The following is a 14,399-nucleotide window of genomic DNA, read 5'->3' on the forward strand; positions in this document are numbered from 1 at the left end:
TTTTGTGTGAAACTTATATCCATGGTATGTATGTGTTTTTGATTCCAGGGTATATTTGCTTTTTTGGCAAGCTCAATTCCTATTTTGGTGGGAATCATTGTTGGTAAGTTCACACTTCATATACTTTCTTGTATTTCTGCAGTGTCTTGTTATTTGTTAAGCGTTGGCAAGACGAATTCCTGCTTGGCCACCACTATTTTCTAGCGTGGAACAAACAAACAATGAGTAGCACGGGACAAACCAACACGGACTAGCGTGGACCAGAATTCAGCTAATGTCTAGTTAGCATCTGCCGGATAATTGGTTGATGTTCATATACAATGGTACCTGTGGTCTGCGGTTATTACCACAAACATGGCAGAGACAATCTTAGAGATTAATCACTTTGAAAATACTACTTGTTGTCTTAGGGGTCTTAAGACTTCATACAATTTAAAAGTCAATAAATATCTCTGTAAACAGTTATAGCACTCCTGTCTTAGCTATTGATGCTTAAAACCATAAAGAGAAGAAACATTTGTAACACTAAACCATGGTATTAATCCACATCTGGTTTATTCTTGAGTTGCAAATTGAAACTTTTCATTATTACACATAAAATACCAATAGTTAATACTACACTAAAATATTCCAGACTCTAGCGTCGTTGAAAATTTAATGTCTTGATGGATAAAGCAAAGACCAATACAAAACCTATTGTAAATCCAACAACTATAACTGCAACAATCCCCAAAAACTCATACTTGAAACCAAAGTAATCGCGCAAAAAGTCTTGTATTGGAACAATTCTTCCATTGAAATCCAAACTATCCGTTATATCTCCAAATTGCGAAGTCACCAACCCGTTTAGACTCCAAGCTGCTGGATTTATCCAATAAAACCATCTCCACCATACAGGGATCCTCTGCAAGCCCATGCCAGAAAATTATTATAAAGAAACAAAAAAAAAAAAAATCAATTTATTATTTCTAAAGTAGAAATTTGTGGAGTTAACATCAAAGGAAGCTAAAACTTACTGTTTGGGGGATTAAGAATCCCGAGAAGAGATTGAACAATGAATTGAACGCACTGGTGAGTATAGAAGCCATAGCTAGGTTTGGGGTCAAGGCTATTGTCATCATGCCAAAGTATGTATAGTAAAGGAAGGTGAAAAACATGAAAAAGATGTACCAAACAAATTTAGTGACGCTCCACTCATAACCAATCATTGCATAAACTAGAATCCCATAAACCACGGCTTGGACAAGATTATAAGGGATTTCAATTAGAGCCTACATGAAAGAAAAGTTGAAGATTAGAAAATGTAGACACAAATTTGTTTACATACATGGGACCACGTAAAATATAGATTAATTCAATGCTTGCCTGAGAAACAGCATATGCCAATGCCGAATACATTCCAGCAGCCCTTTCCCTATAAAAGACTACTCTCTCTATACCTATCAGTGGTTGCACTGAATTACAATTCCTGACACCAATAATCAAAGTAGCAGTATACAAAAACCCCATGGAATTAAAGAAATCTTGTTGGTTTTCACTGCAAGCAATTCATATGTAAATTCGCGTTAGATTAATTAGAAGCAAAACTTTGAAAGCCATATACAACTCCTAGTAATTTCAAGTTGATTCTTATTACATTTTGGAGGCAACTTTCCAGTAAATGCTCCCAAGCAACACGGCGACAACGATTGTGAAGATAAACCTTATTGAATTGTACAACGGATTGCGCCAGTAAGACCAATGTTGTTTCCATAAACAAGCCATACATTGGATAAAAAAGGACCTCGAATACTTCGAAGGAAAATAAAGGCTCTTTGAACCATGAGATGTAGTGCTCAAATCTTCAATAAGAGCTTTGTTTCTCCTATAACAAATGTCACATAAGTTTCTACTTAAATAACCTGTGGATATATAACAATTCATAGCAAAAATTGTTTCGTGCCTTTTGCATTTATTTATTTGCTATCTAGCTTTTTGTTTTCAAGTTCAATACTTCACAAAACATAAAATACCTGTACAATTCTGAGCTTTTGTACACCTCAGCAAAATTAATCTCCATTTCCATTTCTTTTGCTGAGCTAGTAACTTCCAACATCCAAGTTGCTGGATTGTAGCCATCTTTAAGCTTACTGACACCTTGTATTCCCTTTATAAAAAATAATGTGCACAAAGGTAAATTTCATGCTACAGTAGATTAGAGATGTAAAACATACACTTCAATTCGAAAACTTTCAGAATATTTTTACCTCGAAGTATTTAATTAAATGTGAAGAATGACGTCCAAGTGGCCCCACATATATCTCTTGTCCTCCTCGTCTCATTAAGAAAAGCTTAATTTCATTGAAAATAAAGATCAAAATCTTTCGACAAGAAGAAAACAAACTAACATTAAATTGTTATGAATTTTAGCTCTTTTTGTTTACCTCATCGAAAGATTCAAAGATATCAATGCTGGGCTGGTGAATGGTACACACAATTGTTCTTCCAGTGTCCACTATGTTCCTAACTGCTCTCATAACAATAGCTGCAGCTCTTGCATCTAACCCAGAAGTTGGCTCATCCATGAATATGATAGAAGGATTACACACCAGTTCAACTGCAATAGTCAATCTTTTACGCTGCTCAGTTGATAGACCGTTAATACCTGGGAGACCAACATATGCATCCCTCAATGGGTTCAACTCCACTAGCTCCATGACTTCCTCAACAAACATCTGTAACCATTGGTCAGCTCCAAACTATTCTTGCTTCCAACAAAATAATGTACTTGCAAAATAATGTGTGCATAACTATTTGAATACAACATCAAACAATTTAGAAAAATTACTAGCTCATCATCCATGTCGTGTGTCTATATAGGCAACTTAAAAATAATCTGGTGAATCAGGTTAACAACAACTGTATCATACTTAAAAACATATGAGAACTTAACATGAAAGTCAAGCGAGTGTGCGTTTAAAATGATGCATAAACAATGAAAACATTAATCAATATGGCAGGAAAGTCACATGTGACACTTAGCTGCACAAAAATAATACATGTGTTTACATGAACATTTTGTAGGTAGAAATATGGGCGTGGGTATTGACATGTTATGTATATAGAAAATCATAAACAACATGATATTCAAATGCCAACCTTCCTAGTTTCTGTATTGATTTCCGCTGGCAACCGGAGCCATGCTGAATAGAGCAAAGACTCATAGACCGTAATATGAGGAGAGTGTATATCATTTTGCTCACAGTATCCGGAAATTCTTGCAAAGGTTTCTTGCTTTTTGGGATGCCCGGAAACTGTGATGTTCCCACTAATATATCCCCCACTTTTCCTACCAGCAAGTACATCCATCAAAGTTGTTTTGCCAGCACCAGTGACACCCATAAGTGCAGTGAGAACACCTGGCCTAAAAGCTCCGCTGACACCGTTCAAAAGAACCAACTTATCTTCAAGGACACCCTGAATCCTCATTTCCTTCAAGTTTAGGACAAGGATTTAATAAAACTTATTTAGAAATTAAGAACTGATTGGAATGTGAGCCTTTTCATTTGAATGTATATTACCGGAGGCATGTCGACAGAATATGTTACTTCATCAAAGGTTATAGAATGTTGTTCAAAAGGAAGAACCATTCCTCCTTTTCTTCCACCATTCTCCTCATTGCTTTGAGATTGCTCTGATTTCACAGCCTGATGCTTCTCAATTTCTGCAGAATCAGTTTGCAATATTAATTCATACTTAAGGCTCATTTTCTTACAAAAAAAAAATCTAATTAATGTAAAGAAACTCACGATTGAAGTAAGTTAGAGCAAGAATGTAACCCAAGTTGAACAGTAATGTATATCCGAGCAATGCCGCAAAACATATCCAATACCAGTATGACTGTGTAAAGAACCCACGAGATTCCAAAACATCAACTCCTAGCGGTTTAGTTGAGTTAGGAAGAACCTTCAAAAGAAAATATTTAACCAGTTATCAGAGTTCATACTATATTTATCAGATATAGAAAATGTAGATGTAGTATAGTGCAAAGCATACATGTCTCCATGTCTTTCCTAGGAACTCGTTATTCACTAAGCCATTCTGTGCATACATTACAGGTGATATCCAGAAGCCCCATATCCACCCTTTTGTAATATTATCTGAAACCAAAAAGCAAAAAAGTGGGAAGGTATTGTTACTCTAAATTCTAACAATAATATATAGGAGAAACATTAACTTTGACTACTTCAATCTATGAAGTGTAGTACCTTTCGAGAGGGCCATGCCACCCATGGCAATGAGAAAGGTCAATAGAATTGACCCAAGTGATGTAGCCATTGTCATTTCTCTACCAACTGCTCCAAGTAATCGGAATAATGAAGTGCCCATTTGGTTGATAAGCACAAGAAGAAGGAATTGTCTAAGTAATCTGCATTAACATAATCAGGAATTGTATTGTTAAAAAGAAACATAATCTGGAATTGTCAAAGTCAATCTGAGTTGAGGAATACTTGACAAGTTTTGCTGAATACATATTGAAAATTTCTTTTTTACCTTCCAACTTCAGGATCATAACCGATGACATAATAGGTGAGGAATGTCCAAACAGCTGCTTCAGCAAACGTTACAGGGATTTTAAGGATCCATGAAGGAAGACCATATGCCCAAGAAGGGTAGAAGAGAAGGTCTCTTTGCTTGTAAAACACGGGAAGCCTCACAACGGTCATTGAAAGTTCAGCAAATCCATTAAACATAAGCACTAAATTTCCAAAAAACAATGCACCGGCATAAATGCCCCCATCAAGCACTGAATTGTGGTGCATCTCAGTTCGGAGAAAAACGGTCATGGTAACAATAGCCATGAATGCAATCTTAAAGAAGGAGAAATGCATTAGTAACGGAGTAGCAAGTACATAGTTTATACATAAAGTTAAATACTATAATGTTCAAATTGTTAAACCTACTTGGCAAAGTTTGAATTTGTATAAAGTTGAATTGCGCTTCATGAGTAAAAGTTCTCTTGATAAGCAAGCTTTGAACAATTCCCGTTTTCCAATTCCATACTTGTTGGTCGTCAAAGCAGCTGGATGGCTTTTAGACTTGTCAAATTGAGTAACAAGTTCATTACCAAGGCTTCTCCCAACATGAAATGACTCAAATACCTCTGCAAACGCTTTAGGAGTCACAAATCTATAAGGCTTATCTCTTTCTACCCAATATTGTTGTTGATCTTTCATTGATGTCACCTAAAGCATAATGGGCAAAATTAAATAGTTAAAATTCACTCGTCCATATAGATTGTAGAAAGAAGTTAAATTTCCACTTACTTCTTGTAAAAAGTCTGCCACTGATTTTCTTTCAGGACACTTGAAACCTAATGAAGCAAAAAATTCAAGCACGTGTTCACAAGGACCCTGGTACACAATGTGCCCCTCAGAGAGTAGAATAATGTCGTCAAAAAGATCATAAGTCTCTGGTGGTGGCTGCAAGAGTGAGATCACAGCAGTTCCATTGAGCAGGTGGACATACTGCTTCATTGATTTCACAACTTGAAAAGTTGTTGAGCTATCCAAACCAGTAGATATTTCATCCATGAAAAGAGCCTTAGCTGTTCCCACTAGCATCTCCCCTGTATTAATAGGTTCATAAGATTTTCTCATTGTCACTTTGTTATCGTGAATCATGATGTGTACCTCAATACTGAAATTATGTTTGTTTTACCTGTCGTAACCCGTTTCCTTTGTCCTCCAGAGATACCTCTTAACATTGCATTTCCCACCACAGTATCTGCACAGGTCTCTAGTCCCAAAATCTGAACATACAAAGCCAATAAACTATAAATTTAATTGTTACTTAACGAAGATCAAAGAAGGCTTAGTGTACGAATTTTTACCTTTAATATATAATCTATTACAAGATTTGCTTTCTTGCCTTCAGTTGAAATAGCCTATGCATATTTTCATGTCAAAAGTTCATCCACTGTGTTATTAGCTATTCTATTTGTAATGGAAAATAGGAAAAGAAAAAGATATTGCACCGTCTCTTACTTTCATAAACACATCAATATCTGGATCTGGGATAATGTTTCTCTCCTTTTCTCTTCTAGATATCTCTTCTAGCATATCTGCATTTTACCATAGATATTTTCCATTAAATTTGTAATCACGCTGAGATATTTTCCATTGAGATGGAACATTTAGCAAAAGATGCAATGCCGTGCACTAACCACATCTAGGTCCAACACCTTGGAATCTTGCTGAGAATTCCAAAGTTTCTCTAACTGTCAATTCTCCAATGTGAAGATCGTTTTGACTGACATAAGCAGCAGTTCTTTGAGGTACAAACTCATTCATCTCATGACCGTTGTAAGTCACCTTCCCAGTGAACTGATTATTAAATTAAAGATTTTTAGCTAGCTATAAATTCAAAATGGAAAATATGAAGCACATACAAAAATATTCATAATTAAGTTTAACAGTTAAATAACATGTTTTAATTTGTCTTAATTAACCTTTAGCTTGGGATCAAGTTTTCCAGCCAAGGCCAGAAGGAGCGTTGTTTTTCCAGAACTTGGGGGCCCCAATAGCAATGTCATCCTGGAGATAAATAGATTAGGAAATGAAAATATATTACATATATTAGAATCTTCACCAAGGTTCTCTAATGATGCTTATCATGTTCATTGTTACCTGCCAGGCTTTATTATTCCACTAATATCCTTTAGAATATTCACATGCTGTCTTCTTCTTCTTAGTATATAGTTCAATGGAGCCTTTGAAATCCAGAAAAAAGAAAAGGGAATTAGTATATTAGAGTTTCTCCATCAATGATATATGCTATAAACTGTTGGTGTTCAATGTTATTATTACTCACCTCTACCATATCAAGAACGTAATTAGTGAGGGTAGGCAAAGCTCTTTTTCCTACGTGAACTTCTGCCTCGATATTCAAGTGCTCAAATCGGACTTCGATTGTAGGAAGATTAATTCCAACTCTGAGATGTCATAAAATACATGCAAGGTGAAAGTGGAAACATTAGTGCAATCTTTATGATGTAGGAGAAAACAACAATAACAATATTAGTGTTAGCAATATTTAGAGAGTGGAAACGTCACCTATGAATGCGATCCCTGAGCTTCAATAACAATTTCTCATTGTCAACATCTGCAATTCTCACCAGTCTATCTATCAGGTATCTCCTTTCTTGCTGCCCAAGATTGTATACATCAATTTCACAAACCTGTCCTTTAGAGGTAGTCAACAAACCTCTCCTCAAGCGTGCAACAGTCGGAAGCCTCTGAATTGCAGCCCATTTCAAAGCCTCTTCATCGTCATTCTCCTCCCTATTAACAGAGTTAGGGAAGACATTATCCATACCACTGCTCATCCTAAGTGATGAACTTTCAAACCTGCTTAAAGTCCTCTTAATGCTTCCTTTGAATCTTCCCTCACTTTCAATACTACTCTCCATTTCCAATTCTTGAAAACAATAACAATTTCCTTTCTAACTGAATGCTCAGTAACACAAGTTTGTGTGATGTACATATAAGATCATATGTATATATAAATAGGATGTTCACATCTTCTAGATGTAGTTAAAAGTTTTTAGCATGTATGTAAGATTCATCTTTTGTGTTGTTTCTTTTTTTGTTTTTTTTCTTGATTTTGTTGATTTTCTTTACATTTTAGCTTTTTAAACAGATATACATACATTGTAAATTTAATACTGGTTAATTAATGACTTGTTATTGTTATTTGAACCATGTTTCTTCAAAAGTTTAGCATATTTAGACTTTTATTTTGTTTTATTGTAGTTAAATTTAGGTCAAAAAGCAATCGTTCTTCATTTCTTTTTTGACTCAAAAATCTTTCATATTTTTTTTGACTAAAGAATCTTTTATCATGAATACTGAAGATTATGAAAATATTTTTGACCAAAGAATCTTCCATCATGAAGACTGAAGATTATGAAAATATTTTTGAGATACGTACGTCCCCTTAAGCCACTAACTTAATGGTAATCTTTTTTTACTTAACTTAATTAATGCCAATCTTTTTTTACTTAACTTAATTAATGCTAATCTTAAAACTACAGTATCGTATCAGATTATTAGATCAAAATTAAATTTTACCTATCGCGTATATATATTACAAGATTCGTTGCCTTCTAGTAAAAAATAAAACATTCCTTCTAAAAAAAAGTAAAAAATAAAAGGGTTAATAGGTCTTTACTCCTCTGTAAATCAAAACAAAAATATTTTACAGGGGTGAATCAAAATAAAAAATTTACAGGAGGAAAACCGGAAATGACCTATATTACAGGGGGTAAAGACCTATTAACCCAAAATAAAACATATTTTATTTTTATATAAAAAACAAGATATTTTCCTCAAAAACATAACGACAATTTTCGCCTCTTTTTTTGGTGGTGGTCGGGGTTCTGGACCTTGCATATATTATACATTGTCCTGATATAAGCTTATGAGGATAGAATTATTGCCTTCTAGTAAAAGAAAAAGATTTCCCGTACCAAAAAAAGAAAAATAGTTCCTACCATATTATCTTAAGATTTGAATCATACGTATGAATAGCATGTGGAAAAGAATGGAGAGGATCTACCTCTACAAGGAAATACTTAAAGCTACAAGATAACTCTTTTTTTTTTTGGTTGATAGAAGAGATGGCAAAACCATCATAAAATCACACACATAAAGTGGAGGTACTGGGATTCGAACCCCGATACGTCTGGCCTAACAATTTTGACATTTTAACCAGTTGAGTTAAGACTTATGCAACATTAGATAACTCTCTTTATACCATGGATAAATTACCTTTTAAGCTCCGTCTTGTATATAAATTAATATGAGTATTAGTCTTGAGATTATGAGATTTTTTTTTTTTTTTTTAAACAGAGAAATATTAAAAATTAGAAAGTATATAATTGTCTCAATAATAATTATGCGGGGAACTATAGTTTTCTAGCATAAATCAATAGTATATATATAAAGTAATGTTTTTTTATGCCACGTGTCACTTCCACGTATATTCGCAATATTTTTATTATTTTTTCATTTTTGAAAACCAATATTTGATTTGGCATAAATATCTCAACAAACTTTTGATCTTATCTATTAAATATTTTATTTAACTTTTTCATTGAATTCCTAATATTTGATGTAACAGAAATATCGCAACAGAAATAACACAAATTTCTAAAAGTTAATTTTATTATTTATGTGTTAATATTTTTACTAAATCCAATTAATTTTATCTGTATGTGCATCTATAAATTTACGAGTATTTATAATATGATATATTTTATTATATTTGTGTAATTTATTATGATATTCATCATATTTCAATTCGTGATAAATTTTATTTGCGGATATATTTTATTATAATATGATATATTTTATTATATTTGTGTAATTTTTTATCTTCTTGAATATATCTAACCCGGACAACGCCAGATAAATACATTAGTATCATTCATAACTAACATTCTCTCAATTTTTGACTAATCACTAAATTTGAAGATATTTACTTCTTTTCAAACTTTGCTTCGAGGAGCTATCCTTCCATTTTCAAACGTAGTTTTAATTGCTAAACTAGTGTCCATGGACATCAGTTAGCATCATCCTTTATATTAGAGAGATTATATTTACATTCTCTTCGGTTTCACCATACATACATTATTAAAATAAAACTATTATTTTTCCAACCCTAACACCTTCTCGCATGCTCTATGTTTTTTTTTTTACGAAAATACCCATGTGATTTACGGATTTTAGAATTCGAACTGAGTTTTTTCTTTATTATGGGATAAAAAAAATGAGTTTTTCACAAATTTGAATTTTATAATCCGAAAACCTTAAAAAATAAGACGCGTTACTTGCTATTTTCGGATTATAGAATTCAAACACCCCATAAACACCCTTTTTCAAGGGAGAAATAATTCAGATTATATAATCCGAACTGTATCAGCACACAAATTATAAGTTTGTTTGTAACATGAATAACCAATTTAAAGACTATTAATCTTCATAACTCTCATTCTTCTGTTTTAGGTCATTGTTAGTTATTCTTCGTCAAAAATCCGGTTTTTGGGCTACTTGATCATATTGCTTAAAAAATTCCCCATAAAATTAGAAGAAAAAAAATCAAGAAACTTTTTACGGGACATTTTTGTAAAAAAAATAGAACGCACGAGAATAGCATAAGATGAAGAATGTTCTTTAATACGGACCCCTTCAACATATTTCAAAACATTCACATAAAAAAATTTGTCTTTTCAAACTTTCACCTCCTTCAACCCATTTCATATTAACTCCTCTTTGTTCTTTTTTCCTTCTTTCATCCATCGACCTTTGCTTCCATGGCAAAAAGGTCACTGGAAAACAGGGTTACCGGAGCTGATTGACTCGAGTTAGTTAGATAAGACTAAACTCTTATCACTGAGCTAACATGTATATATAAAATTATATGTTGATTGTCTTGCTCTATGGTTATTATAATCTCTAATTTTTTTGGGAAGTTTTCCTTCCATGCTCAGAACATTCCATTTCTTGCTTCATATTTCTTAATGTTAAATTTAAGCAATGCACCAAAAAATTTAGAAAACTCAAAATGTGACATATCAATAGATAAAGAATGCCATTGAAGACAAATCACCAAATTGATGTGCTTTAAACTTTAATTTTTGCCGAGTTCTTGCTTTGTGGCAGATTAAAACTGCCTCTTATTTTGTTTAATTTGATAACCACCATCAAAGAAAGCAAACTTTATCATTATTATCTTTTATTTCCTTCATTTTCTCTTGAACTGAAATATGTGCAATAGTGAATGCTCTTTTGCTATGAAGCACGGACACGGATATAGGCATATATAAAGGCACTGACACATCGAAACTGATAATAATTCTAAAAAATGACATAGTTCAATGTAATTACCTCCATATCACCGACACTTCTAATCAAAGGCGTGTTTCTGACACGTGTCCATGTCCAACACCGACACACATGACTATATTCAATAATGTCATTTTCTTAAATCACTACCAGTGTCATGTCTGTGTCGATGCTTCATATCTCTTTTGAATTCTAAATTTTAATTGACTGGCAGAATTGTGAGTAGCAATTGTTACAACCAGTGTTGTTTTCTGATCTATTTTCGCAACAGGATTATGTGCTTACCGTCCTTGACAATTTCAGTGGAGATGCGGTTGAGGATGGGAGCACGGTCAGCTCCGGCTTGTGTGGGCCAAACAAGCAATGACTAACATGGAAGAAACCGACATTTACAAGTGTGAACCAAGCCATTGCTAACTATTCCTTATACCTTTGGCAGATCGGCTAAAAGGGGACCGGAGTCCAGCTAGTGTCTATTTATCATCGGCCGAATAATTCGCCGATGCTCATAAACAATGGTGCCTGTGGATCTTACCACAAACATGGTAGAGACAAACACTCCTTGTCCTTTTAGGGATCTTAAGACCTCGTACATTTTAAAACTCAATAAACATCTCTGTAAGAAGTTAGCACTCCTGTCTTAGCTATTGATCCTTAAAATCATTCACTATATCAGCAATTAACTTGTACCCCTAACAACACCACATGGATAAACACAGAGAAGAAACATTTGTAACACTAAAGCATGATATTAATCCACATCTGGTTTATTTTTTTGAGTTGCAAATTGAAACTTTTCATAATTACACATAAAATACTAATATTTAATACTACGCCAAATATTCCAGACTCAGCGTCGTTGAAAATTTGATGTCTTGATGGATATAGCAAAGATCAATACAAAACCTATTGTAAATCCAACAACTATAACTGCAACTATCCCCAAAAATTCATACTTGAAACCAAAGTAATCTCGCAAAAAGTCTTGTATTGGAATAATTCTTCCGTTAAAATCCAAACTGTCCTTTATATCTCCAAACTGTGAAGTCACCAACCCGTTTAAACTCCAAGCTGCTGGATTTATCAAATAAAACCATCTCCACCATACAGGGGTCCTCTGAAAACCAATGTCAGAAAATTATTAAAAAGAAACAAAAATAAATCAATTTTATTACTTCTAAAGTAGAAATCTATGGAATTAAAGATTGTTAGCTAGCTAGAAATCGAAAATAGAAAATATAGATTAGAAAATAAAATATAATAACATATTTTCATTTGTCTTAAGTAACCTTTAGCTTGGGATCAAGTTTTCCAGCCAAGGCCAAAAGGAGTGTTGTTTTTCCAGAACTTGGAGGACCCAATAACAATGTCATCCTGGAGATATATAGATTAGCAAATGAAAATAATATATTTTATGCATTACAATCTCCACCAAGGTTCTCTTGGTCCTGTCTTTTTTTTAGCTTAGTGGCTAGACTCACACATATTATGTGTGGAGAAGCGGGGAATCCGGATTCAAACCCCGGACCCTACCAATTGAGTTATACTTACGGGACCTTAGTCCTGTCTTTCTAATGATACATATCATATATGCTTGGAATACATGATCATTGTTACCTGCCAGGCTTTATTATATTCCACTAACATCCTTGAGAATGTTCACATGTTGTCTTCTTCTTCTTCTTAGTATATAGTTCAGTGGAACCTTTGAAATCCCGAAAAAAGAAAAGGGAATTAGTATATTAGATTTTCTCCATCAATGATATATGTTATTATTACTAAGTACTAACCTCTACCAAATCAAGAGCGTAATTAGTAAGGGTAGGCAAAGCTCTTTTTCCTACGTGAACTTCTGCTTCGATCTTCAAGTGCTGAAATCGGACTTCGATTGTAGGAAGATTAATTCCAACTCTGGGATGAAATGAAATGCATGTGAGTTGAAAATGAAAACGTTAGCGCATCTTTATGATGCAGGAGAAATCAACAATAAAAAGACTTAAATGCATTTTTAGTCTTTTTTTTCTTTCTTTTTCCGGTGTTAACCCTCCGGTTCTCAGGGAAAAGGGCCCCTGGTAATCCAGAGTTTGGCATGGAGGTATGTAAAGCTTGGCCAAGAATTGTTCCACCTAGGAAAGGGGCCCTGCTCGGTTAGTTTTAGTCTTATTCTTTTTTATTTTTAACATTATGGTCACTGCATTACAAATGTCTTCCCACTGAGATAGTGTCATGTCATTAACTGAGTTGTTACAACATTACCGATGAAATGAAAATGAGTTATTAAGTTAGATTTAACTTAGACGATGTCTTATATCAAATTTCGTTGGTTTCGTGATATAAATTAGTGTATATTAGATAGTGTCATGTCATAAACTTAGCTGTTACAAACATATCAGTTGCTTCATCATCAAAAGTTCAGTCTCAGAATGTATATGTGAAATGAAATCAAATATTTTGAAAATGTGATCAAAATCATGGATTTAAAAGAGTGGAAATGTAACAATAATAGTGTTAGTAATATTTGAAGAGTGGAAATGTCACCTATGAATGCGATCCCTGAGCTTCAATAACAATTTCTCATTGTCAACATCTGCAATTCTCACCAGTCTATCTATCAGGTATCTCCTTTCTTGCTGCCCAAGTTTGTATACATCAATTTCACAAACCTGTCCTTTAGAGGTAGTCAACAAACCTCTCCTCAAGCGTGCAACAGTCGGAAGCCTCTGAATTGCAGCCCATTTCAAAGCCTCTTCATCATCATTCTCCTCCCTATTAACAGAGTTAGGGAAAACATTCTCAATATCAATGCTCATAAGTGACGAACTTCTAAACCTGCTGAAACTCCTCTTATGGCTTCCCTTGAAGCTTCCCTCACCATCAATACTACTCTCCATTTCCAATTCTTGAAAACAATCACAATTTCCTTTCTAACTGAATGCTCAGCAACACAAGTTTGTGTGATGTACATATAAGTAGGATGGTCAACACTTTTAAATGTAGTTAAAGTTTTTAGCATGTACGTATAATTCATGTTTTGTATTGTTCAACACTTTTAATGACTTGTTATTTGAACAATGTTTCCTAAAAAGTTTAAACTTTTATTTTGTTTTTATTATAGTAAATTTTGGCAAAAAACAATCTTTCTTCATCTTTTTGACTCAACTTTTTTCCTCAAAAGTTTAGGATATCTAGACGTAACTTAATGCTAATTTTAAAAACTACAATATCAGATTATTAGATCAAAAATAAATTTTACCTTTAGCATGCCTACGTGTATATATTACAAGACTTGTTGCCTTCTAGTAAAAAAAAAAAAGATTATATAGATATGGGGTTTAGTAACGTAGACCAAAAAAAAAAAGTGTAACCTATTTTTTAAAAAGATTAATTATGTAATTATGTAAAATAAAGTGTAACCTATATTACTAGACTTGTTGCCTTCTAGTAAAAAAAAAAAGATTATAATATCCGCGTACTACTATTATTAAACAGAGAGTAATTATGTAAATTTTTTAA

General features: G+C 33.5%; 1 protein-coding gene across 1 annotated transcript; it reads right to left on the reverse strand.

Moving 5' to 3' along the window:
• Positions 1 to 549: 549 nt before the first annotated feature.
• Positions 550 to 7,649, reverse strand: LOC11445272 (pleiotropic drug resistance protein 1). The gene is made up of 23 exons (XM_039827358.1): positions 7,095 to 7,649; positions 6,853 to 6,973; positions 6,669 to 6,751; positions 6,491 to 6,575; positions 6,206 to 6,365; positions 6,027 to 6,103; positions 5,873 to 5,926; positions 5,701 to 5,791; positions 5,307 to 5,608; positions 4,944 to 5,225; positions 4,534 to 4,850; positions 4,248 to 4,408; positions 4,036 to 4,139; positions 3,789 to 3,945; positions 3,561 to 3,703; positions 3,139 to 3,471; positions 2,424 to 2,714; positions 2,247 to 2,330; positions 2,013 to 2,146; positions 1,637 to 1,864; positions 1,366 to 1,537; positions 1,017 to 1,271; positions 550 to 904 (listed from the first exon to the last, which is right to left on the reverse strand). Exons 1-23 carry the CDS (start codon positions 7,448 to 7,450, stop codon positions 638 to 640), a joined length of 4,257 nt encoding a protein of 1,418 aa, XP_039683292.1. The 5' UTR covers positions 7,451 to 7,649; the 3' UTR covers positions 550 to 637.
• Positions 7,650 to 14,399: the final 6,750 nt, after the last annotated feature.

This window comes from Medicago truncatula, chromosome 7 (genome assembly GCF_003473485.1).
Source record: "Medicago truncatula cultivar Jemalong A17 chromosome 7, MtrunA17r5.0-ANR, whole genome shotgun sequence".
NCBI classification, from domain to species: domain Eukaryota; kingdom Viridiplantae; phylum Streptophyta; class Magnoliopsida; order Fabales; family Fabaceae; genus Medicago; species Medicago truncatula.